At 32.9% G+C, this 25,772-nt stretch overlaps 2 protein-coding genes and 1 pseudogene across 3 annotated transcripts; all 3 read right to left on the reverse strand.

The window, feature by feature from the left end:
* Positions 1–5,850: 5,850 nt before the first annotated feature.
* On the reverse strand, positions 5,851–8,224 carry LOC11441123 (phosphatidylinositol/phosphatidylcholine transfer protein SFH6-like; annotated as a pseudogene).
* A 2,970-nt stretch (positions 8,225–11,194) lies between these two features.
* Positions 11,195–15,232, reverse strand: LOC11443203 (phosphatidylinositol/phosphatidylcholine transfer protein SFH6). Of its 2 annotated transcripts, XM_039833616.1 has the most exons (11): positions 14,563–15,232; positions 14,205–14,415; positions 13,936–14,035; positions 13,584–13,850; positions 13,427–13,504; positions 13,222–13,323; positions 13,061–13,110; positions 12,830–12,929; positions 12,683–12,718; positions 12,446–12,520; positions 11,195–11,984 (listed from the first exon to the last, which is right to left on the reverse strand). In XM_039833616.1, the coding sequence occupies exons 1-11, from the start codon at positions 14,609–14,611 to the stop codon at positions 11,835–11,837; spliced, it is 1,218 nt and encodes a 405-aa protein (XP_039689550.1). In that variant the 5' UTR covers positions 14,612–15,232; the 3' UTR covers positions 11,195–11,834. The 2 variants fall into 2 exon arrangements, with proteins under 2 accessions (XP_039689550.1, XP_039689551.1); XM_039833617.1 differs by lacking the exon at positions 12,683–12,718 and having other exon boundaries at positions 11,667–11,984.
* Positions 15,233–16,634: 1,402 nt separating this feature from the next.
* On the reverse strand, positions 16,635–21,927 carry LOC11443579 (phosphatidylinositol/phosphatidylcholine transfer protein SFH8). The gene is made up of 14 exons (XM_039833633.1): positions 21,663–21,927; positions 21,292–21,586; positions 20,989–21,088; positions 20,618–20,884; positions 20,454–20,531; positions 20,211–20,312; positions 20,058–20,107; positions 19,787–19,886; positions 19,582–19,680; positions 19,346–19,459; positions 18,895–19,033; positions 17,767–18,143; positions 17,027–17,101; positions 16,635–16,926 (listed from the first exon to the last, which is right to left on the reverse strand). Exons 1-14 carry the CDS (start codon positions 21,694–21,696, stop codon positions 16,906–16,908), a joined length of 1,851 nt encoding a protein of 616 aa, XP_039689567.1. The 5' UTR covers positions 21,697–21,927; the 3' UTR covers positions 16,635–16,905.
* Positions 21,928–25,772: the final 3,845 nt, after the last annotated feature.

A 25,772-nucleotide genomic window follows, 5' to 3' on the forward strand; every position in this document is an offset into this window, starting at 1 on the left:
TTTGAACATTCCTTTGAATGATTTGAGCACCTCTAACCACCTCTCAAATGCACCTTTAGAGATTGGTTTGAACATCCCGTGTAGTGATTTGAACACTTCGATTTATTTGACTATCTAACAGATGAAGAAGATATTGGAATTGAGTATGAAGAAGATGTAGCTGAACTTTTTCACAATAACATTGAAGATTCAGCATATCATCAATCCCTTTCTTTAACTCTTCATTTTTATGAATCCCCTCCTCTTCATTGTCATGGTTTGCCAACTCCTCTTCAATCTCATTGTCATGGTTTGCCACCTCCTCTTCAATCTCATTTTCAACATTCAGCATGTCGTTGGGCAATTTGTTTAGATCCAAACCACCTTCAGCAACACCTTCAGAGTGGTTAGTAACTTCATTAATATCATCAACTTCAACAGCATCTTCACCTTCATTAGGAATTTCATTGAGATCAAAGTTGTGTTTGGAATTCACTTCACTCTCAACATCTTGAACGTGTCCAGCCTCCCCATCTTTCTCTGGCGAGTCTTCAACAATGCGATTTAATAGATCCTCAGAATCTGATTCGATTCCCAAACTAAATGATGGTCCTTCAATAACCATTTTCTTAGATGTTCCTTTTATAGCCATTTTTTTTTAATTATACAGAAGAATTGAAACACTAAAACAACCTTTTTATAAGAATGCATTTGGGGCTTGTGGAATTAATGCTTCGTGAAGTTAACAGAGGGAGAGGGAGTAACCAAAGAAGCCCTTCATATTTTAAGAAGCAGCTTCAATTAATACATGTGTGGAAAATTGTAGTGTGTTGAAAACTCACGTATGCAAATTAGAGAATTAAAGCAAGGGCATATTTGATATACTATATTTAAATATGAGGAATAAAGTCAAATTTGCTTATATTTTGTTACAGTCAAGATAGTTGAATTTTGCTTATATTTTGACACGGAGGGAGTATATACAAACACAACAGTGATGAATACTGAAAATCCAGTGTCAATATTTATGCAGAATTTCATACAAAAGAATGCAGAAAATATTCGACAGTTATTTCCTCTGTATGATTCAACCAAAACTTGTCGGAGAGGACATGCCGTTAGCTAACTGTGTCGGGTAGAGAAACCACCGGTCCACTAAGTAGTGAAAAATATGATGCGTGTGTGTTTGGTATGGCGGCGGCGAGAATTGATTTTGATAGAATTAAGTTTGAGAGAATTGATTTTGGTTAAAAGTGAGTTGAATGTGAATTGATTTATGTTTAGATACACTTTACTAAAAGTAATTCTTATGAGTCGATGTTATTTGGATAGTTTGAATCAAAATTGATTTTGAATGTATAATGACCAAACTATCCTTTAATTATATTTTTTTTTTTTTAGGGAATCCTTTAATTGTATTTAAAAGTAAAGTATCTTATTCTTGACTTATCCAAAATCATAAATGGATTTGTATCGGTTCATAAATTCATTTTAAGTATTTATTTATAAAATATTTTTTTAAGAAAATTGATAAGATTTTTTTCGATATATTTTTATCAATTGAATTATTATTATTACTTTTTTTGGTAGATTCAATTGAATTATTTTTTAATATTCATTTTAAAATAATGTTAATAAAATAAATTTGAAAGAAAACCAAATAAGAATTCTCTAGAACCTCTAATTAATAAAAAAATACATAGTAGGTAATTGACCTCATTTCATTTTTATTTTTATTTTTATTTTTTGAAGAAATTGACCTCATTTCATGAACTCTCACCTCCATACTTCCTTAAAAAAAAAATGAACTCTCAATACCTTTTCTTCTTCCTCCGTCTGGATTTATTCCATTCCTCCGTTCAACAAACAACAATCAAAGGGAAATTAATACCTTTAATGGTTTTAGATTTGTGGTTGTGAGTTTCAAAGTAAAATGCAACAAGCTGGTGGTTGGAGTGCAAGATCTGGTGAGATTGAGAAGAAAGTTATGGGTAATTTGGTAAAGTGTATCAATCACCAAAATTGAAATCCAAACTTGATTTTGCTTTGCCGTGGAAGCTAGGAATTTCAGCTTCATCTCCACCGGCGTTTTGCACCAAAACCTGCGTTTCACGGATGCACTTTTTCTGTATCCAAACAAAACAAAAAAGTTGAAAACCACGTTTGGCAAAAAAAAAGCACGTTTTGAGAAGAAAAACATCATGCCAAACAGACACGCTAATGACATGACAAAAGAAAAGAAAACTTTAACAATAATAACTATATCCAAATTACAGTACCTTAATACTTATGAAAGAGTCTTCCCCAAAAACATATCATGAAAGAGTGTGTTATCTACCACAACTACGTCTACATACAAACATGAAGAAGAGGCCCCTTAGCAACAATTGCACTGGCGGAGCCAGAAAAAAAAAAAAAAAAATTTGGATGGGCCACTAAAATTTACCATTAAAAAATTGTTTTAAGTCTCGCAAAATAAACCTATAATTAAATTATTTAAATTTTTCGGATGAACCACCACACCACTTTATAGAAATTTGGATTAGCCAAAATTTAAAACCGACACAAAGTTGTATAAAATCTCGCAAAACAACCCCTAACCTATGAAGGGCTCCGCCACTGTTGTGATCACCACTCCATTGGATATGAATATGGACAAGTATGCCCATCTACGCTAATTGCATATTGTAAAATTAGCCTAATCATTTTCTTCAAAAACAAACCAACTATCTTCGAGGAGATATATATTAAAAACAGAAGAAAAACTCAACTTAAACAAGAATACGTACATACATTGCTAACTATTCATGCTATGATGATATATTATTAGGTTACTTTGTTATATTATAAATGCAGGTTATTTGTGTGATGCTCGTAATGAAATTTTAGCAATACTTAAAGAAAGTCGAGAATGTGTTTGGTTGAGGTCTATGATTAAACATATAGAAGAAACTTGTTGTTTGTCTTCTGAAAAATTGAATGAAACAATCCTTTATGAATATGATATCATATGCATTGCTTAATTGAAAGGAGGTGATCTTCATAAGAATGAAGACAAAGCAATCAAGAAATTTGTCTGTGTGATAATCTTGCAGACCTTTTCACAAAGTCACTCTTTGTTAGTCTGCAATTTCGATAGGTTCGATTAATGCACTCAATATGTGTTGACTTTTGTTCTTTAAGGAATTAAAGTTGTTATCTTCAACACATGGATTTCGACATGATCTGGACTTAGCGTTTGAAAGAGTTAAAAAGTTTCGAAGTTCGACAAGATGCGAGTCAGAGAGGAATTTGGTCGAAGCAAAGCTGTTGATGTCGTAGGAGAAGGAATTCAACTTCAAAAGCAACAGTTTCTTTAGTGAAAACGTGGGGACAAGCGGTTTTCGATGGAGGAAGTGATGTTCGTGGCAGTTAGCTTTTTTCAGTTATTTTCACTATGTATAAATAGTAGTTTTTCATATGAAAAATAGATCGCAAATCACTTATAGAATTTTAGCACTCGAAGTACCGATGTATAGAGAAAAGAGTCATACATAATGTATGTAATATGATTTGTCGAACCACCTTTGCATTAATGCAATGCAATTTCTGCGTTTTAAACTTTTAAGTCTTCTTTACTTGCATTTAATGCGTTTTTCCCCTGTCAAGAGACGGGTATTTTCTTATAAAACTTTATCCTGTTCGTAAAGCAACTTAAGAACTTGGTGAACATTCATACATTTTCTGGAAAAACTTTGCACAACATGTCATGGGATTTCTAGTTTGATCATGCTTGTAATAAACAAAGCTAGACTAGTAGTTTACCAAAAACACCAGTAACACACAATCCTTAATCTTCCACCTTCCTATAACCATCGTTGGTGAATGTATGGTTAGTGGTCCTTAATTGCTTTGATTATTCACTTACTCATTTGTGTCCTATAGATAGTTATCATATTTTAGTGTAATGATACACTTGTAAAGAGAATAATACAATAGCTCCCATTTTCTCTATTTGTTGTGAAGGAGGACACCTGATTTCTCTTCAGTGAAAAAAAAATTTAGTTTCGTATAAAATTGGCACCTGATTTATTTGCGAAGAAAAATAAAAGCACCTTTTAGTTAAAAAAAAGAAATGAAATTGAAAAAATTTGGTCTCCATGTAACTATGCTTAAAAATATTTTGTTGGAGGATCAAATTATTCATTTCAAATAATTTTTTGGGTGAAATGCAATACAAATGACTCATCTAACAACCAAACCTCAGCTTGTGGTTGCATTTTTAGAGACAACCAGACAAAACTTCATCTTTGCTTTGCCGAAAAACATGAACTTGGGTAAGTGTTTCCATGATGAGCTCTCTGGTGCTATGAGAGCGATTGAGCTGGCTTCTCAATATCAATGGAACAAGTTATGGTTAGAATGTGATTCAGCCTTGGTAGTTAATGCGTTCAAGAACAAGACCCTCATTCCTTGGAGGCTAATAAACATATGGGAGAATTGTCTGAACATCATCTCTAGGTTGAGTTTTCTTGTAACTCATGTTTATAAAGAGGGAAATTGTTGTGCGGACTCTCTGGCTAATCTAGGGCTTAATGTTAGTAAGCTTACTGATTGGACAGATTTACCTACCAGCATTAGAGGATGCTTTGTTAGAGATAGGTTAGGGATGCCTAACTATAGATTCATTGATCCACGAGGAGGTATTGGTTTTTGGTCCCCCTCCATTTTTTTTTTTCGTGTTCCACCTTTTTCTTTGGTAATATATTTTGGGGAATCTTAGCAGGGTTCCTCTTTGGTTAAAAATAAATAAATTTGTCTCACTTTTAGTTATTATTTTCAATTACATAAGCATCTTCTTTTTATTATTGTCAAAACATAATTGTCTCTTTAATTATTGTGAGTGACCTAATTTTGGTTGCATAGTTCATTAACAACACAAAATATGAACTGGGAAGTTGAATAAGATATAAGTCAAGAGTTTTGCGTTTGATCTCCGAAAACTAACATTTTCCCCTCCCATCGTACTATTTAGTACAACTAATATTTGCCTATAGAAAAGGTGAGTTGAGTTATTTAAAGTGATGAGTTAATTTGATCCTCGAAAACTAACATTTTCCCCTCCCCTCGTACTATTTAGTACAACTAATATTTACCTATAGGTTTATTAACACTTTTAACGAAGTTGATTGAAAAAATAGGTAACATTATAAATATAGTATGACTTAAAAAGACTAATCTGTAAAAAAAATCTTCAAAAATAATTTATAACAAAATAAACTTAATAACTAACTTTTTATAGCATATTGTAACAAAAAAAAAAACATGTTATAACATATTAAGTAGAACTCATGTTGAAGAACATGTTCAATATTGTCAAAGAATATTATAATTAGTGAAACTTAATAGGTTCAAATTTACACTCGAAAATCGTAATTAATGAGGATCTAACTCATGTTGATTGTTTTGAAGAAATGGTTAATGAATTATGATTTCATGTTATACTCATTAACCATTGATTGAACTAAACTATTCACATAATTGAGTTTGTGTTGAACATAAAAATCATTGTCAAATTTTGATTCAAATTTACTTGTCAAAATATCATTTCCTATTACAAAGGGATTATAATGAATTTAAGAATAACTTGATATTCATATTAAGAATGTGATTCTCTCAACAAAGAACCTGTTCTCAAAGAGGCATGCCATGCTATAGCAAATAGTTAAGGAAACTGCATAAATGATCACAATAATACAGCTAATTTATCTAAGCATATAGTAATTGCTTATGAACAAGAAGCCATGACAAATTTGAAGAACAAAACTATCAAGTTTGGAGTTAAACGATAAAATTCCTTTCTTCAACTTAAAATCAATTTTAAATGCAAAATCAATTCGAATTGACAACAACAAATTCAGGACCGTCATCCCCTGTTGTCACGTTCCTGACAAAATTTTCATCGTCTGTGGGAGGTGTTTTCTTCTTGAATTCCAACAGCAATTCTTTGATTTGTCCCACATCTATTTTCAACTCATTCAGCAGCTTCCCTTGTTCAGTGGCTAGCTTTTCAAAAGTGCTCATTCTGTTCTCCGTCGCACTCCTCATTGGATCCGACTGGTCCGACCAATTGTTAGGACTCTTTAGAACAATATAAGCATAAAGAAAATTGTTAGAAACTGTCTAAATATGCTAGAGTCTTGTAAAATGAATATAGGGATATATTGAATTTTTTCCTTGTGGTACAAGTTTATTATATTAGGAAATATCCTATGAATGTAGGGATCTTAACAACCTAACTAACTAAATTACAATCAATCAATGAATCAATTAAATTTATGGCAACCTAAGAACAACACTTACCTCCTCGGAAATAGCTATATCATTATCTTCAACTTCAGAACTCGATTCAGCTGTCGATGTATCAATGCCTTTTACCTGCAAGAAAAAAGTAACATAATCTATCAAGTCGTAAGATTAAAAGGACACTGAAGAGGAACATGAATCGAAACAGGCTCCACTCAGTTCAACCAAATAATGAAAACCATACAACAAATTACCATTGGGCATCGTGGCTTAGCATGTGTAACAGCCTTCCCTTCACTATTTAGAACTTTTATCGCCTGCCCTGGTTGCCTTGCTTTACTAATCATCTGCAAAATGTTTTTCCGCATACAATTAACAGTTAGCATGTAACAAATTTGATATAGTAGATCATCTGATGAACAATCAGAAGGCAAGTACAGCACAACACATAACCTAACCTTCAAAATTTCCGGGTTTTTCCAAGGTCCTTTATCGGATCTGAGGCAGCCTCCCTGATCAGCACATGTGCAGGTACCTCCCAAAAATTCTGGCAACTCGCTTTATTAAGTTCAAAAGAAATCAGTCCTTTCAAACGAAAATGCAAATTGGTACACTGGGTCAATCGAAAAAACTAGGACAAAATTCTGAAACATACGAAGTCATAGAAATGTGTAAGAAATCCATTATGTACCTGGCATTGATTGCTTCTAGCAATTTGCTTTGGTAGTTATTTCCAAGAACCTAAATAATGATTCCAAAGAGGTGTCAAGCAAAGTCAGCAGCCTTAAACTATCAACAAATCACAATGGACTCTTAGAGAGAGTATAACAATTTCACATACATGAACCCTTGAATCTATTTTGGGATCACCAAAATTGCTGTAATTGTTACACTGCAACATAAACTTAGGGCTAGCATTTATGATAAAGAATTGCGAACCAGTCTGTATCATTCATAAAAGAGAACAAAAATCATTAATCAGTGAGACATAAGTATATGTTAATCTTAATATGTTTCCTATAACTAAACCTACAAAATCAAAATAAAGAACATAAAAAATAACAAGATTGCTCACCACCACAGCAGGGCAGTTGTCATCAAGAATCTCTTGTATTCGCGATTTGATTTCGCCAAACTTTAGATAGTTAAAAAAGTCCTAAAAACACAACTATAAGTGTAAATATTTTTGCATGTTATAGAAATTCACAGGCAATGCAATTAGGAAAATTAATTGCAACATACCATGCCTTGAACATCGATGATTTTGGTTATTGAATCTATGTTCCTCTTGGAAGCAATTGTGCATGCAGGAAACTTTACCGCAAACAATATCTCCCCGTCCTGTGCGGAGTACTTCACATATCTATCTATAGTTGCAACTTGCATAAGTTTATTTGGATCCGCTTTTCCAAGTTTTTCAATGAAAACAGGCCTTCCTTTCTTATCAACACCATGGTATCCATGTGGATAATACTTGACAACTTCATTGAACTCGAAATCCTGATGAAATCAAGCACATATGTATATCAGCCCACATATGTTTTGCTTTTTCAATGTCAAATTCCCATGCATATAGGAATCTGTAAAACAGATATATTAAAAATAAAATAAAAAACGAGAAATAATTTTTGTACAACTAACTTTACTCGTCAAACACAATTCAAATAAATGGTTAATTAAGTTCAGTAAATGTTTAATGGATTTATCAGATATCGAAACTCATTAACCACCAACGTAACTTCATATAATAACACATTAACACGACCAATATACGGCACCTTAACATCTTATGATAATCATCGTGCTTCTCGGGAAGCAATTCATCCATGATCAACGATTTCCGAAAGGCATCAACAACAGCAGGAGCATCCTCGATGGAAACAGAGCTACCTCGCTTCCTCTTCTCCTCGGAAGTCACCAAGAAAGACAACGCAATCCATATACCACCAGCACCAAACATAAGAATTAAACTTAAGATATTTTGGCAACACCAATGAATTTACAATGAAGGAAAATTTGGATAATAGGATTAGTTTTCTTGTTTAAAGAGTTGGGTCTTTTGTTCTTGGATACACTCCTTCTGAACTCCTAATAAATAGATGAAAAGTAAACTAATTTCACAACTTTAGGAAACGTTGTTACTCTTATTTAATTTTCTCAAATTGATAAAAATGTAATTGTATTTTTTAACTTATACGAGACAAGGTTGTGGGTTAACGTAATCATCTTCAACCATTTAGTTTATTAGGGTTGTTACTTTTCTCTTCATTATTTTGTTTAGGGACTAAACTTTTATGGAATGTTTCAACCCAAAAAAATATCGAAATTGTTCGATAGGTCATGATTGGAATTCAAACTTCAGCCTCTCTCTATCTAAAAAAACTTATGAATTAGGTTTTTGGAATGAAAATAGTTAAAACTGAAATAAATCCTTAAAATATTTGAATCCTTAAAATACAATGAATACTCAATTTATTTATTTTTAAAACTCGGTGTATAGTTCAAAGAGCAACTAATCCGGTGATAAATCCCACCATTCATTTGCAGTGGCTTCGTTTAAAGTCAAAGGAAAATGGATTCGAATATGAGACATTGAGATGAACACAAAAGTTCTAAACCTACACCATGTATACCAAAATTCTTTTTTTTTTTTTGTACAAAATTCAATTGATTTAGGTTTCATTTTCAAATACTAAAATATTGTATTCCATTATATCAAGGTGCAATTTATTTATTTACTCAAGATCCATTTTAAACGGTGTGATTATATTTTTCATCATATAAAAAAATAATTAAATGAAATTACTCATCATTTTGAATAGTTGTGAATTATATTTTTTTATTATGCTAACAAGTGTTCTGGACACTTATTAAGGATTTAAAAGAGGAAATTATTTGTAAATCTTATGTAGAAAATGTTCCTTTTTACTCCCTGCGTCTCATATTATATGACCTAGTTGACTCCGACACATGTATCACTGCATATGTTTTAGCTTTGATATCTTCAATTCTCTAATAAAAAAATTATGAAAATTTAATATTTTAAAAATATTCATCGAGACGAATCCAACACATAGGGATGGGAATAGGCTAGGCCGAGCTAGGCTTTGCAAGGCCTAAGTCTCGCCTGTCAAATTTTTGTAAGGCCTAAGCCTGGCATTATGAAAGCCTTATTAGGCCTGCTAGCCTGTTTAAAGCCTATTTCATATGATCATCTTTAAATAAGTAATGTGATCCAAGGTTAAATAGACTAGTGAGCTAATAAATCAATAATATTAAACTCTCTTTCAATATTTAACATGAAGTTTTAGAAAAATTTACTATATATTATATCATATTTCAATTATAATTTATAATAATACATTTAAATATGCAAAAAAATAATGTAAACTAATAAGCTTAAATTACTTTAAAGGTTGACAAATTTAAAATTTAATTCAAAGTAGAGTATATAATATAATAATCAATAATATTATTCATATTTTCATAAGTAGGCCGACCTAAAAGGCTTTTCTAATAGTTTGTGGTCTTGCTTTTAAAAAAGCTTAAGTCTTCCCTATTTAAGAAAAAAGTCTGGCCTGGTCTGGTCTGACGTAGGTTAGGCCGTATGCCCCTGTAGGCCGGCCTGACCTATTCCCACCCTTAATCTTACATGATATTATTTACCTTTATGAATTAATAGAAAAATATGGTCAAAGTATATATTGTCAAATGGAGAGAGTAAAGTTTGAATGTGTTGAATACACAATTTCCAAGAAAAAGTTTTTCTTTGAACTCTTGTTAGCATTTCCTTTTTTCCTTATATTTAAAAGAGTGGGGCCACTCAAATAGCTCCACTAATTGAGTGGACCATTTCCACTATCTCCACTAGCCGGATCCAATTGAAGGAAGAGCAAGACTTTGTGTAAAATGATCAAACACATGAATTGTTAGCATTTGATGGATTCAAATATGTGATTTTGAGAGGAGCACACTTCGATGTCTTAAACCTACACCATCAAATCAACCATAAGGGTTATATACATAATATTCATTAATCATAATTGGTTCAAATATACATTGGAAACTCGTGATCAAGACTATCTAACTCGTGGTTAATTATTGTGAAGAAATTATTAGTGAATTGCAACATCTTGTTATCTTCATTAGTCATCAATTGAACCCAGTTATTCGCATATTTGAATTCGTGTTGAACATAAAAATTATTGTCGAAATTTGATTCAAATTTACTTGTCAAAATATCATTTTCTATTGCAAAGGGATTATAATGAATTGAAGTTAAGAATAACTTGATATTCTTTCTTTTTCCTATGATATAAGGAATGTGATTCTATCAACAAAGAATCTGTTCTCGAGGAGGCATGCCCATGCTATAGCAAATAGTTCAGGAAACTGCATAAACTATCATAATGCAGCTAACTAAAGTATAGAACTCAGCATTCGATGTCACAAATATGACTCATGAGTGAAAATCATTTATACAAACTATTGCAATCACCAAATTCAGGGATAACAAAAGAATAAGTATGTAGAGAGGAATTGATGAAGATCATGATGAACACTATCAAGAAGGTTTTGGCAACAATTTTGGATTTCAAACTTCAATCCGAGTTTCAATCAAAACAGTGAGAATTGATATTTTAAAGACTCAAACAATATTGATCAAGCATAGCTCTAAGGGAATATAAACAAAATTTGAAGAAAGACGATAAAAATCAATAAAAGGAAAATGCAGGAAAATAATGGAAAGTGCAAGAAAATTTTCTTGAATTTTTTAAATTGCTATCAAAGATGGTGGTTATGACTCCATGATACCGTAAGATGAAGTTTCAAGAAAAAAGATCTTTGCGCGATTGAATTCAATTTTTCAAAAATTATTTTAGAAACAAAAATCAAAAATCAAGAAAGAAATTTAAAACTTACAAAGCAGATTAAACTAGAAGATGAAGACCGAGGTGAGTGACTGCCACTTCCGTCTCTATTTTTCGTTTGTGCTAACATCTAATCTATGTCGTTAAATCTTAGACAAGGGTGCAGAGTGCTGAACCCCAAAACCACTATAGTGCTTCTCATGACAGGTATTTTAGAGAATGCAATTACTTTTTCTGTTACTTTGAGAACATCAAATGAAGTTAACTAATTTTCTTAAAGGATGTGAGAACGTTTTATATATATGATCGGAGGGAATATTGATATTTTTTGTGTGCCTTAGAGGTTTACTAAGGTTAACCTAAAAGTGATCAACTTGATTTGAATGAAAAATTCCAGTTGAAGATTTATTCTTTTAACCATAATTCTCCTTCTCCAACCCCCCAAATAGACTGAATATTCAATGCAAGTTTTGAGAGTTCATAAGGAAAAATGCATCTAACCAATAAAGTAAACACAATTAAGAAAGGTAGTCAAACAAGCAAAACATCAAATTTGAGTATAAAAATCATATTTGAAGTCAAAAGCTCCTAGTTACAAGTTAAAATCAATTATTGAGGGAAAATCAATCCCAATCAACATCATCCACAAACAGTTTCCTTATCGTCCTGCCGTGTTTTCTAGACAGAATTTTCACCTTTTCATGAAAGTGTTTTCTTCTTGAATTCCGACAAAAGTTCGTTAATTTGCTCCGACAAACCTTCTTTAATGTGATCCATGTCCATTTTCAATTCAGTCAGCAGCTTCCCTTGTTCGCTGGGCAGCTTTTCCAAAGCGCTCGCCATTGGATCCTACACGTCGGAGCAATTGTTTGGATTTTTTGGGGAAACACAAGAAGAAAGGAATTGTTAGAAACCGTGTGAAATATATACATTTATTTCCTAGTAGTAAAACTTTAGTATATTAAGAAATATCTCATGAATGTATGGATCTGTTTATATGCATTATGCAGTAGTCTAATGTATTTTCAGTATTATTTCAATCATCCCTAATTTCTTAACATGAATTATCCGTCCCAGTATTTTATTGATTAACAAAAGAAAAGGTAAAACCCCTTCAAAACAAAAGAGGTAACACAAAAGATAATACTCTCCTCACATTGGATAAACTGTCAAATCAAATAAATGAAGTCAATCAATCATAGGATAAGGGACCAATACAGAAACTTAACAACCTAACTAACTAAACTTATAAACAACAAATACCTACAGTCAATCAAATAAATGTATGGCAACCTAAGGACAACATTTACCTCCTCGCAAACAGCTATAACATTATCTTCAGCTTCAGAACTCGATTCAGCTGTCAATGTATCGCTGCCTTTTACCTGCAAGAAAGAAGTGACATAATCTTTCTTTTTTTAACAAGAAGAAGAGACATAATCAATCAAGTCATAAGATTAAAAGGACACTGAAAAGGAAAAGGAATCAAAACACGCTCCACTCAGATCAAGGCTTCAGGCAAATATGAGAATCAGACAACAAATTACCATTGGGCATGGTGGCTTAGCATGTAAGTTAATTATCTGTAAAATGTACCGCCGCATATAATTAACAGTTAGCATTTAATAAATTTGATATAGTAGATCACCTGATGAACAATAAGAAGGTAAGTATAGTACAATACATAGCCCAACCTTCAAAATTTCAGGGTTATTCCAAGGTCCTTTATCGGATCTGAGGCAACCTCCCTGATTTGCACATGTGCAGGTACCTCCCAAAAATGTTGGCAACTCGCTTTATCAAGTTCACAAAAAATTAGGCCTTTTAAAGGATAATGCAAATTGGTTCACTGGGTCAATCAGAAAAAAAGGACAAAATTCTAATCCAACAAAGAAATAGAAATTTGTAAGAAATCCATTATATACCTGGCATCGATTACTTTAAGCAATTTTCTTTGGTACCGGTCTCCAATAACCTAAATAATGATTCCAAATAAGTGTCAATCAAAGTCACCAGCCTTAAACCATCAACAAATCACAAATGAGTCTTAGATAGTTAGAATACAGTAGCATTTTTTCTTACATACATGAACCTTTGAAGCTACTTTGGGATCCATAAAATATTCGCAAATGCTCCGCAGCGACCTAAGCTCAAGGCCAACATTTATGATAAACGATTGGCCACCAGTCTGTATCATCCATAAGAATATGTTCATCTTTAGAGGCTTCATAACTAAACTGACAAAATGAAAATGAAGAGCATAAAAAATCACAGCAACTAAGATTGCTCACCTGAGGGTAATTGTCTATAAGAATCTTTAGAAATCGCTTCATGATTTCGCGGTCAGCCTCTTCAAGGTTGCAAAATCCCTAAAAACGCAACTATAGCATAAATATTTTTGTATGTTAGAAATTTACCGGCAGTGAAGAACAATTCATGGCAACATACAATGCCTTGAAGATCTAAGATTGTGATGCTTGAATCTATGTGCCTCTTGGAAGCAATTGTGCAAGCAGGAAACTTTATTGCATGCATTTCCTCGCACCTCTGTGCGTGGTACTTCACATATCTATCAATAGTTGTAACTTGCATAAGTTTGTTTCGATCCAGTTTTTCAAATCTTTCGATGAAAACAGGTCTTCCCTCCTTATCAACACCATGATAGCCATGTGGATTATACTTAATAACTTCATTTAATTCATTGAACTCAAAATCCTGATAAAATCATGCACATATGATGCAATGGTAAGGACATCAAGTACTTAATCATCACATAGTTCAATCTTGTTACATAATTTACCTCCATAATTGTATCAGCACCAAACTCCTTCCTCCATTCTAGCATATCAGCCCACATATGCTTTGCCTTTCCAATATCAAATTTCCTTGCTTTCAGAAATCTGTAAAACATAAATAATAATAGTATATCTATAAGTTCATGAAAGTAGATAAATATTGACAACTGTGGTAGCGGATCACAGAAAATAGTGGTTTATTTAAATTCCGCTATAATGCAGTGTTATAACATCGCTGGAGCCGCTATTCAATAACACGGTCAATATAGGGCACCTTAACATCATGTGATAATCATCGTGCTTCTGAGGAAGCAATTCATCCATGATCAACAATTTCCGAAACGCATCAACAACAGCAGGAACAACATTAACAGCCTGTAACTCATCAACACGCTTTTTCTTGAAAGAATGCTTAAACTTTGAAAATGCATTGAGCAGTTTCTTCTTAAAATCAGATCTCCTTTCTTTTCTATTCTCATCACTGCCTGTCAAAAACCAAAACATCACAATAGATGAATCAATCACCAAACCAAACACAAAAATCATACGTAACATTTCGGAAGAATGAATGAATAATATGCAACCATGAACAATGTAAGAGCAAAATGCAGAAAGAATGGCACGTCTGGTACCTGAAGAAGAAAATGTTACAGAATCACGAGATTGTAATGGATCTTCCATTTCAACGACACTGTTCTGTTCTTTTTCTTTCACTTTCACGCAAACACTAGTCTGTTTTGTTATAACATGTTACTCTTCACTCTCCACCGCACGTCTCATGTTTTTTATTTCCATCAATATTACCCATAGAATTAGTTTACGCCTATATATATTGCAAACTAGCCAGATGTCTCTTTGTCAAGTGTGAATTAAGTCATATAAAAGATATAAGTGAGATGATATATCAATTCAATGCCGAGGTTTGGGGTGGAGATCTGGTGTCCGAACACGTTTGTGGGGTTGCTTTTAGTTCAATATGTTGATTTGACTCAAGGCTCCACATCATGACCCAACAGTGGCATCTAAGCCATGGATCGACTTGATGGAGGAACAAGAGATTGTTGGTGTTGGATCACGGATGCTAACACTTGAGGGAGAGATGTTGTGATATATTAAATGTGAGTTAAAGTTTCATATTAAATTAAAGAGTTGAAATTGAACAACATACAAATGAAACATTATTCCTAAAAAAATCAGATGACCATTAACACATTGTCTCTACGATGTTTGATTGCACTGCACTTAATCTAATATTTTGATTCAGCACGGTCAGACTCCCCTCATGCCCAACAATATCCACCGTGGTGTGGATTCTCTTTCATTAGGAATTTATGAATACTATTAATTTATATTTATAATATTTTATTTTAGTAATAGTCATACATAAAATAAACACTTAAGTTTACAACATTTTTTTATGTACAGCAAACGTAAAGAGAAGAGATTTAGTATTAATACTAAATAAACACTTACATTTTTTTATTGTTTAGGTTTTAATAAAAAGGAAATAAATTCTCCCTCTAGATGTTCTAGTTTAATAATAAAAAGGACTCTCAATTATTTGATTATTACAATAGTTTGACAAAAATAAGTTAAAAATGTTACTTATTATTTCTTTTTAAAGTTTATTTCCATTATATGTTACCTTAAACGTCTAAATTGTCATTGTTTTGTAGATATTTAATAATCTTCATACATTTTTTTTAGGGGAGGGGAAAATAGTTATTTTTGACAGAGTACAAAAAATAGTTATACTGTGTTTTTTAACATTCATAAATATTTTAAGAGAATGACATGTTAACTATGCCGACACATCAAATTCCTAACAATCATCGACAACACTGAAAAAAATACTATTCATACGAAATAAAAGGAAAAAGACTTGAAGCGATTAGGCAAAAAATAACCCCAATAAACAATCATTCAAAACAGAAACGAAGGAGAGAAATTCAATTTCCAAAACAGTCATTAGCAACAAAATTAGGGGTAAAGGGCTATCTATGGAAACCATGAGAAGGACTAAAAACAACTAATTTGTCAGCGCAAAGAATTCCTTTCCTTATAAATATGAAAAGCTCAAAAATTCATCTGATTACAAAAAAATTAAGTAGCAAGACTCCACAAGACTTTGTAATTAGAATGGAAAGCATCAACCACCAACTTCAAATCACATGCAAGCCAAAAATTATGCCAATTACATAAATAAACAATTTCCACTGCATATGCTGCAGCATAGAACTCTGCATGAATAGCAAAATTAACACCGAAAAAGATGATGAAACAACCAAAATTAGAACCAAACTGATCTCTAAAAAGACTGCCAACAATAGAAGGGTCCGAAGAACCACAGGTTGCATTGTCAATTTTGGCTTTAATCCAACCACCAGAAAGGAGGATGTCAGAGGACTAATCTAACCACCAAAAGGAGTATGTCAAAGGATATCCGTCATGGAAGAAGAGGGGGGTGCATGACAAGAGAATTTGACATTGTCTGTGCCTTATAGGTTTACTAAGGTTAAACTAAAAGTGATGAGTCTGATTTTCAAAACATCTTCGAAGAAAAGTTCTTGATTTCTTTTGACCTTAATTTGCCTTCGCCAACCCCCCAAATAGACTAATATTCAATGTAGGTTTTGAGAGATCAGAATGACAGCTTTTCTAACCAATAAAAACAATCACACAACTCTAATGGGTTGGTCTAGCATTATAAAATTAGATCTTAGATACAGACCTTCCGGGTTTGAGCCCCGCTAGTCGCATTGGAGGGAGATAACAAGACTAGCAAAACAACAAAGTTCATTTTTAAGCCAAGTAGTACTTCCAACTATACACAAGTTTGAAACAATTCTTCATTGAGTTTACTCAGAAATTTAAAATCAATTTTCAGTTTACATCACGCGTAAGGTCAACACACCATAGAAACATTGATTGTAAAACAACCTCGTCCAGAATCCCTCTATCAGCAGCAACAAAAGTCACCAGCAAAATTTCTTCTTCTATTAAACATGAAGGAAAGTAAATAAATAGAAATATCAGAATTTTGAACAAAAAAAATTCCATTAGTTTTTTATTGTATTAAAAATAGACATGCCGTACCCGTAACTTTGCTTCTTCTTGACTATCAATGTAAGCAAGCAGCTCTTCTTGCCTCATTAACGCTTCATAGAGAGCCTGTTGCACAATCCAGAAAGTGTAATTGTAAGAGAATCACTCAAGTAAGGAATCAATGACAAGTTATGCGCACATATGAGAATAAAAGCAGAGCTGCAACAATCAATTTGAACAAATCACTATGAAACGAATGGTGATAAGAAATGAAAATTTAAAACAATACAAAACTTCTTCAACGTAATTAACATTAGTTGAGTATCAGCCTGATCACAAACAAATACATTCATCTATTAACCAATACGTGAGATATACTAGCTTTGGTGGCTGAAAATAGCTAACAAGCAAGTGTAACATTTGCTTTTCTCTTCATTGAATTAATCTTTTAACAAATAAATATGACATCTAAATTCCATGCTTTGTGAAATATTTACTTAACATCAACAGTAACATAAATCAGACATTAAAAAATTATATTTAAAGAGAAGTTATCTTGCTATGTGCTAGGCATGTTTAAGTTTCTAAGTTTGTCTTTTGGTGTGCAATGGAGGCAATGAGGTTTGAACCTAGGATCTCATGCACATTTGTTCAAAGTTCAAACAACACAGCACAAATTAAAAAATAAAAAATGAAAATAGCTAATGTAATAGATTTTCACAACTAAAGTAATTCATTGTGACCGGAGTTTGTTAAAAAATACAATGGAGAACAAAGTTATAGCATCCTACCTTTTTGGTTGCGATTAGCTCTGCTTCCAAAGCATCCACCCGGTAGACAGCAACATTTAGTAATTCTGCTTTCTGTCTAGGCATCTCAGAGGGCTTAGATTTTAGTGTGTCAACCTTCTCTTCAAGTTCACCTAACCTTTTCATCATGGAGCAAAAGACACTGGTCTCGGTATAGTCTTCCTTGTTTGTTGTGTCAAGAGTTAGCTCTGAAGTACTCTGATAATTATTAGATGATACTGATGGCAGTTTTTTGGTCATACGACATGCAAGTGAACGGAAGAGACTAAACATTGTCCAAGAGAAAACAGTCAGGGCTACCCAAATCCGAGCTTGAATACCCTCTGGTAGTTTTGGCGTGTCAGGAAGAGGAGGTGTTCCTGTAATGGAAACTTCAATTTAATATTTCCAGAGATAACTCAATAATTAAATTCAAGAAACCAAGCAAGACAATAATTCACCCAAAAGCTTATGTTTTAGGAGTAGGAGGACTTCTTTTATTAGAAATAAACCCTGATCTCAAACAGAAGCCTTTTGTGCTTAACGCATTAACAAGCACAAAAATAACGTCAAGGATCAACTGTTTCGAGAACTTAAAATCTCAATTGCAAGCCTTGAAATTGTTTAACTTTAAAATCAAGAAATTCAGTATGGCACATATAATATACCATTTCCATAAGTTGAAGTCAACTACCTTGTTTTAAAAATTGGTAAAAATAAAATTCAAATATAAAAAACAAAATATTACGCATTAGTCTATTATTAGACAAGGGAGTGGATTCATATTCATGGCAATAGTGTAGGCTGCACAGTGTACTGAGAATAGAATGAGCATTAAAACCTATCAAGATATCTGTTCATTTTGATCCAGCATTGCTAAGTCATGAATTCAATATTTAATTGAACAGGTTCTTTTATTACGACAAGGCATTATTTAATTGAGCAGATTCATACATCTATATACATTCAAAGTCTCCAAAGGATAGGGGACAACAAGTGTCGCTCGCTGCTCAATGAAATGGTTTCTAAAGAGATTTAGGACAAACCGACAAACAGCAATCACAATTTTGATATTTTGGTGAGTAAGCACTGGAAAGCATATACCATAAATAATAAGTTAAAGTAGTTAACCTTTTGTACTATGAGACCTATGGAGTGATGCTTGCTTCTTCCAGACAGCATCAACAGCTTTGTCCACCATTGGAATGTATTCGTCATACCCAGCTAAGTCACCACTAACAGCATAGCTTGACTTTCCAACTACCTTAGCCTGAAAGAGAATACAAAATGTAGATAACTCATGTTTTGGGATAGACTGTGTCAAATCCTATGAACAGGCTCCTTGTCAAACATTAAATTAAATTTTGATCATCTTCGTGATACCTTTATATATTGCGAATGGTTACTCCATATTTCTTACACATTAAACTCACAGTCACAGGATAATAGGTGCAAAACGGTTCGAGAAAATTGTGCCATTAAATTTATAAAAGGGATGAGTGCAAAAAACTACAATCAATCAATTAAACTTATGGCATTTAAGAAAAACAACAAATTAACAAAAGACAACGTCAACACTTACTTCCTCACGAACAGGGGTCAACCTCAGGTGTGAGTAACTCTTCACCACCTTTGGAGAAGCTATGTCTTCAGCTTCAGAGCCCGATTCAGCTGTGGATGTATCACTGCCTTTTACCTGCAAGAAAGAAGTGACATAATCTATCAAGTCATAAGATGAAAAGGACGCTGAAAAGGAAAAGGAATCAAAACAGGCTCCACTCAGTTCAAGCAAATTAAGAAAATCAGACAAGAAATTACCATTGGGCATCGTGGCTTGGCATATGCAATAACTTTCCCTTCACTGTTTAGAACTTTTACCACCTGCCTCGGCCGCCCTGCTTCACCACTGAGAATCATCTGCAATATATTTGACCATATACAATTAACAGTGACCATGTAACAAGTTTGATATAGTACATCATCAGATGATAAATCAGAAGACAAGTAAAGCACATAGCCTTACCTTCATAATTTCCGGGTTATTCCAGGGCCCTTTGTCGGACCTGAGGCATCCTCCCTGATCTAAACATGTGCAGGTACCTCCCAAAAATTCTGGCAACTCGCTTCATTAAAGTTCACAAAAAATTAGGCCTTTTAAAGGATAATATGAATTGGTAATTGATAATGAAGCTTGGAAATTACGATACACCACATTGAAATAGAAAGGTTTAGAAAAAAGGACAATTTTTAAAACATACAGAGAAATAAAAATGTTTAAGAAACTCGTTATGTACCTAGCATTGATTACTTCAAGCAATTTGCTTTGGTACTTGTTTCCAAGAACCTAAATAATTATTCGAAAGAGACATCAAGCCAAATTACCATCCTTAAACCGTCAAAAATCACAAACTAGTCTTAGACAGCTAAAATATAGCTTTTTTACATACATGAATCTTTGAAGTTGTTTTGGGATCGATAAAAGATTTGACACTGTTCCAGAGCATCCTAAACCCAGGGCCAGCATTTATGATAAACATTTGGTGAAGAGTCTGTATCATTCATAAAAGAGAACAAAAAATCATTAATCATTGAGGCCTTAGTACACGCTCATCTTTATAATTCCTACAACTAAACCAATAAAATCAAAACAATGAACATAAGAAAATCACAGAGGAACTGAGATTGCTCACCTCAGGGTAATTGTCACCATCAATCTTTTGCAATCGCATAATGAGTTCGCGGGCAGCTTTTGAAAAGTTCTTAAGGCCCTAAAATTTCCAATATAAAATAAATATTTTTGCAAGTTAAAGAAATTCACAAACAATGCAATGAGGAACAAATAATGGCAACATACCACGCCTTGAACATCTAAGATTGTGGTACTGGAATCTATGTGCCTCTTGGAAGCAATTGTGCAAGCAGGAAACTTAATCGCAAAAGATTTCTCAAACTCGCGTACATGGTACTTCACATATCTATCCATAGTTGTAACTTGCATAAGTTTGTTTGGATCCACTTTTCCAAGTCTTTCAATGTAAACAGGCCTTCCCTCCTTATCAACACCATGATGCCCATGTGGATAATACTTAACAACTTCATTTATTTCGTTGAACTCGAAATCCTAATTAAAAACAAGACATTTCAATCACATACTACACAATGATAAAGACATCAAGTAATCAATCAATCAAACGTTGCAGAGGTCAATCTTGTTACATAATTTACCTCCATAATTGTATCAGCACCAAATTCCTTCCTCCATTGTAGCATATCAGCCCACATATTCTTTGCTTTTTCAATATCAAACTTCCTTGCTTTAAGAAATCTACAAAATATATAAAATATAATTAATTAAAAGAGTACGTCTATAATAAGGGCCTATATGAGCTTATCTACTGGCATAAGTTTTGTTAAGAATTTATGAAAACAACTTATGAGAGTTTTTGTAAGTTTTTTTTCAACTTATTTTCCTTTATAAAAACAACTTAATAACACATTAACACAAGCAATGTAGGGAAGGCAGGGCACCTTAGCATCAAATGATAATCATCATGCTTTTTCGGAAGCAATTCCTCGGCGATCAATGATTGTCGAAAGGCATCAACAGCTTGAAGCTCCTCAACATCACGAATATCCTCAATGGAAACAGAACTAACACGTCCATCACTCTTTCTTCTACCACTCTTTTTCTTGAGAGAATGCTTAATCTTGGAAGAAACTTTCTTCTTAAGAGAACCACCACCATTACTAGAACTACCAGAAATCTTAAAATCAGATTTTCTTTCGGTTCTTTTTTCATCACTACCAGAAGAACCTTCAAAACCTAAGAAAACAGAACAAAACATTGAAAGAAAAAGAAATAAAAGAATTGAATGTATGAATGAGAGAGGGGAACTGACATGGAAGAGCGAAACGATCGATGGGGCTGGACATTGCGATGATGAGAGAAGGAAACCCTAGGAAAGAAAGAAGAGAAGGCGCGTGGAATGAGAATGGCGCGTGTGTATGAGGAAGGATAATAAAAAGAAGAGAAGAGAATGTAGATGGGTTAGGGAATCACGAGAAAATGATGGATGTTTAGATTCCTTCTTCCTTCCGACACTGTGTTTTGTTCAGCTCTGTCTCTGTTACTCTTCACTTTTTCATTCGCACGCCTCTGTTACGTTACTATTACTACGACGTTACATTAAAATACTATACATACTTTCTTTTTTTTTTTTTTTTTTTCTTAAATGCTCTTTTGATCCCTTAACTAAGAAAAAGATTGTTAGAGGATTTTAAGTTTTTTTTACTCTCGTTTTGGTCCCTTCTGTTAGGTTTCCGTTAGGGTTTTAAAAAAAAGTTAACTCCTGGACACGTGTCACCTTGCCATTGGCTTTGAGATTTTTTTTTTTTTTGCAAAAAAAATATTTTTTTTTATTAAAAAAAATTAATTTTTTTTAAATATATATATTTTATTTATTTTAAAAAAATTCTCAGAACCAATGACAAGGTGACACGTGTTAACTCTGGGACACGTGTCACTTTATCATTGGCTTTGGGTTTTCTTTTTTTTAAAAATAATTTTTTTTGTAAAAAAAAATAAAAAATCTCAGAGCCAATGACAAGGTAACACGTGTCCAGGAGTTAACTTTTTTTTAAAAACCTAACAGAAGGGACCAAAACGAGACTAAAAAAAACTTAAAATCCTCAAACAATCTTTTTTTTAGTTAAGGGACCAAAGCGATATCAATTAAATAGTTAAGGGACCAAAAGAGCATTTAAGCCTTTTTATTAGTGAAATACTATACTATACTAGTAGCATTTTTTAAGGAATTAAAATGCTATCATATTATTTCTTGTTTACCAAATACAATAATTTCTTCCTATAAATGCAGCTCAGTTTATGGACCATGGACAATAGAATTTATGAGTGAGAGTTCCAACATTGAATTCCCTATTTTAACAAAAATAAAAGTTTGTATGTGATGTTCAATCTTGTTTTGTTTCATCCAATACATATTTTTAACAATGATACATTTACTTTTACTTCTAAAGTAATGAGAGGTATTTATTTTTTAAAAAAATGGTTAAAGAAATAAGGATGAAAATTTGTTTGTAATGAGACAAGAAAAATCAAATGATTGAGCATAGAATTATTCTTGGTCATAATTTATTTACGGAGTCAAACAGAAGGATTAACGACAAAATGAAAATGAAAACTAGAGACAAGAAGGAATAGTATTAAATTTGTAATTAATTTTGAGTAATGAAGGGAAGAGGCGGCGGTTGTTTATTTTTTTCTTTCTTGAAAAGAGGAAAAGGAAGCAAGCAAAGCCAATTAGGAACGCCGTGAATGATTTGGTCAACTCTACTTCCCTTCATCTTTACTCTATTCCTTTTGACCACATTAAATATGATACTCTCTCGATTAAAAATGGAGTCTTTGTATTTTTCTGGAAAAAAGTTTAATGAATGACTTTTTTAGAATAAATATTGATGATTTAACAAAGTAAGCAAGCGTGTTGCTCTTAGATGGTACCCACTCTATTTGAAAAAAAATGTCATGTTTGTTAACTAGTGAAGGATACTATTGAGCGTCTCTGGCCCATGTCACGGTGAAAGATATTATAGAGCATCTACAATGCTAGAACTAAGAGTATTTGCGGTGTAGTTTGATTCACTTTTGAGGTGAAAATTCATTTGAACGGCAAGATAAAATAATATGCAGTTTGGTTTAGTTTGATTCGGTTGATTTTTAAAATAAAACATGCATCAAACCAATGCGGTTTGGATTGAATCGGTTGATGTGAGTTTTTTTTTTTTTTTGAGACAATACAATTTTTTGTTTCCAACTTTAAAATCGAGTTAAAAAGGTAAAACACAAATATTTCATCTCTCTCTTCTCTCTTTCGCAAACTCTAGATGTCACCCCTTTCTTCTTCTTCTTCTTTTCAGATGGGTGATTTAGGATCAATTTTGACCTAAAAATCACCCCTCCAAATTGCTTTTCCTTCTATCATAATTGAATAAGTGATTTCACATATTTTTTGTTTTCTTTCGTTTGTTTTTGTGATTTCGTCATCTCTGAACGACTTTGTTTGTTTTGATTTCCCGTCTTTGTGTGGTGTGTTTTTGATTTCCCGTCTTAGTGTCGTGCTTATTTGATTCAGGTTGAAAGATTAGCTTTGAGCAAGTGCAGATCCGATCAATGACAATGACTTTGGCGTCGTCAACGTTGCAGATCCGAAGACATGAGTATTTCGGAGACATAAATACAGTCATATTTGTAGGCATAGGTACTTTTCTGTTTTATGCTATTAACATGGATGTTGTGAGTTTGTTCACAGATTCATCATTTTTATTTTTAGCGAATTGAGATTTGTATTGTATCGATATACTCTATCAATTTGAATAAATATCATTTATTTTTGTCAAAATGAATTGTTCGCAATGTGTTCGGCACATTTTTAGTCACTGTATTTAGCATCTCTCTTATATTATAGGGTCGTACGATTGACCCCATATATTTTGATTTTATTTCAGTATTTTTAAATTAAAATACTTATTTCTCCCTCAAAAAGAAAATTAAAATACATATTTATATATTATTATTTTTCTAAAAATATTAAATAACGAAAAAATACTTATATTATTTAGGCTTAATTGCATTTTTGGACCCCTATCTTTCCAAAAGTTGCGGTTATGGACCCCTAACTAATTTAAATACAAAACAGCCCCCTATGTTTTGATTCTTTGACAGTTTTGGACCCCCAATCCATTGTTGACTCAGTCAACGCTGACGTGGCACCCTAAGTGAGGTGCCGCATGTCAATTTTTTATTTTTTATTTTTTGCCTTGGGGGTCCAAAACTGCCAAAGAATCAAAACATAGGGGGTTGTTTTGTATTTAAATTAGTTAGGGGTCCATAACCGCAACTTTTGGAAAGATAGGGTCCAAAAGTGCAATTAAGCCTATTATTTAATTATGAAAAGAAATACATAATTTATTGATAACAAGTTAAAATAAATAGAAACACATAAAAAACAAAATATTCATTTTCATTATTATCATGTTTGAAACGTGACCAAATATGTTCCACCAAGTCTCCCTGCAATTGTCGGTGTTTTTCTCTTTCGCGAACATGTACACTCCTTTGCAAGTATGTAGTGAAATCACGATGAGGACCATTGGATACTTCAGTTGTGGCATGATTGTGGGTTTTCCATGATCACCTCGATAATATTGAATTTTCCACGCAATTATAAAATATTTCCATTCCCAATGCACACAATCAATGGAGCCTAACATACCAGGAAAATTATGTGCCTCCTCTATTTGTAGAAGGCGTTCTTGGTCTTGGTTGTTAGGCCTTCTCAAATACTCAACCTCCAATACTGCATTTATACCTGTTACAAATCTCTCTAAGCACTCCACTGCAGTGCTTTCACCAATTCGAACATAGTCATCTACACTGTCAGCTGGTGAACCATATGCCAAAATACGAATAGCAACAGTGCACTTTTGCAATGGTGGAAGCCCCCTTCTTCCAACTGCATCAACACTCATTCTGAAATATTTATCATGAATTCCAAGGGTTTCTACAATTATGAGGAACACATGTCTTTGCATTCGGAACCTTTGTCGAAATTGAGCTTGTGTGTATACTGGATTTTCAGAGAAATACTCATTAAACAATCGATTATTCCCTTCTTCACGACTTCAATCAATGATTGTTCTTCTCCGTTTATGATCAGTGGGATTGTTGTCTTGTTTCATTCCGCGTAATACCCTCAAAAGTTCTTCTTCAATGTTGTAATTAAAACAATCATCAATGATTTCGTTTCAAATTGTACCAAAGTCGGTGTTTAGATCCATAATAAAATTTGAAGGGAAATATGAAAGAGTAAGAGAAGATGAAATGTGAGTAGTTTTTTCTTTTTAATGGGTAGGTTGAAAAATTATGTGTCAAATAGATTCAAAACTAACACAATTTATAGGCAAATAAAAAACAATAACATCATTTCCAA

Source organism: Medicago truncatula, chromosome 4, assembly GCF_003473485.1.
Source record: "Medicago truncatula cultivar Jemalong A17 chromosome 4, MtrunA17r5.0-ANR, whole genome shotgun sequence".
In the NCBI taxonomy this organism is placed as follows: Eukaryota; Viridiplantae; Streptophyta; class Magnoliopsida; order Fabales; family Fabaceae; genus Medicago; species Medicago truncatula.

What these genes read in the sequence shown, in the direction of transcription:
- LOC11443203 (XM_039833616.1), bottom strand. Translation starts at nt 14,611, where the DNA reads ATGGAAGATCCATTACAATCTCGTGATTCTGTAACATTTTCTTCTTCA. An exon ending in TGTAACATTTTCTTCTTCAG is followed by an intron (nt 14,416 to 14,562) that starts GTACCAGACGTG and finishes GGTTTTTGACAG; the next exon opens with GCAGTGATGAGAATAGAAAA. An exon ending in GATTATCACATGATGTTAAG is followed by an intron (nt 14,036 to 14,204) that starts GTGCCCTATATT and finishes TATGTTTTACAG; the next exon opens with ATTTCTGAAAGCAAGGAAAT.
- LOC11443579 (XM_039833633.1), bottom strand. Translation starts at nt 21,696, where the DNA reads ATGTCCAGCCCCATCGATCGTTTCGCTCTTCCAT. An exon ending in CGATCGTTTCGCTCTTCCAT is followed by an intron (nt 21,587 to 21,662) that starts GTCAGTTCCCCT and finishes CTGTTTTCTTAG; the next exon opens with GTTTTGAAGGTTCTTCTGGT. An exon ending in GATTATCATTTGATGCTAAG is followed by an intron (nt 21,089 to 21,291) that starts GTGCCCTGCCTT and finishes TATATTTTGTAG; the next exon opens with ATTTCTTAAAGCAAGGAAGT.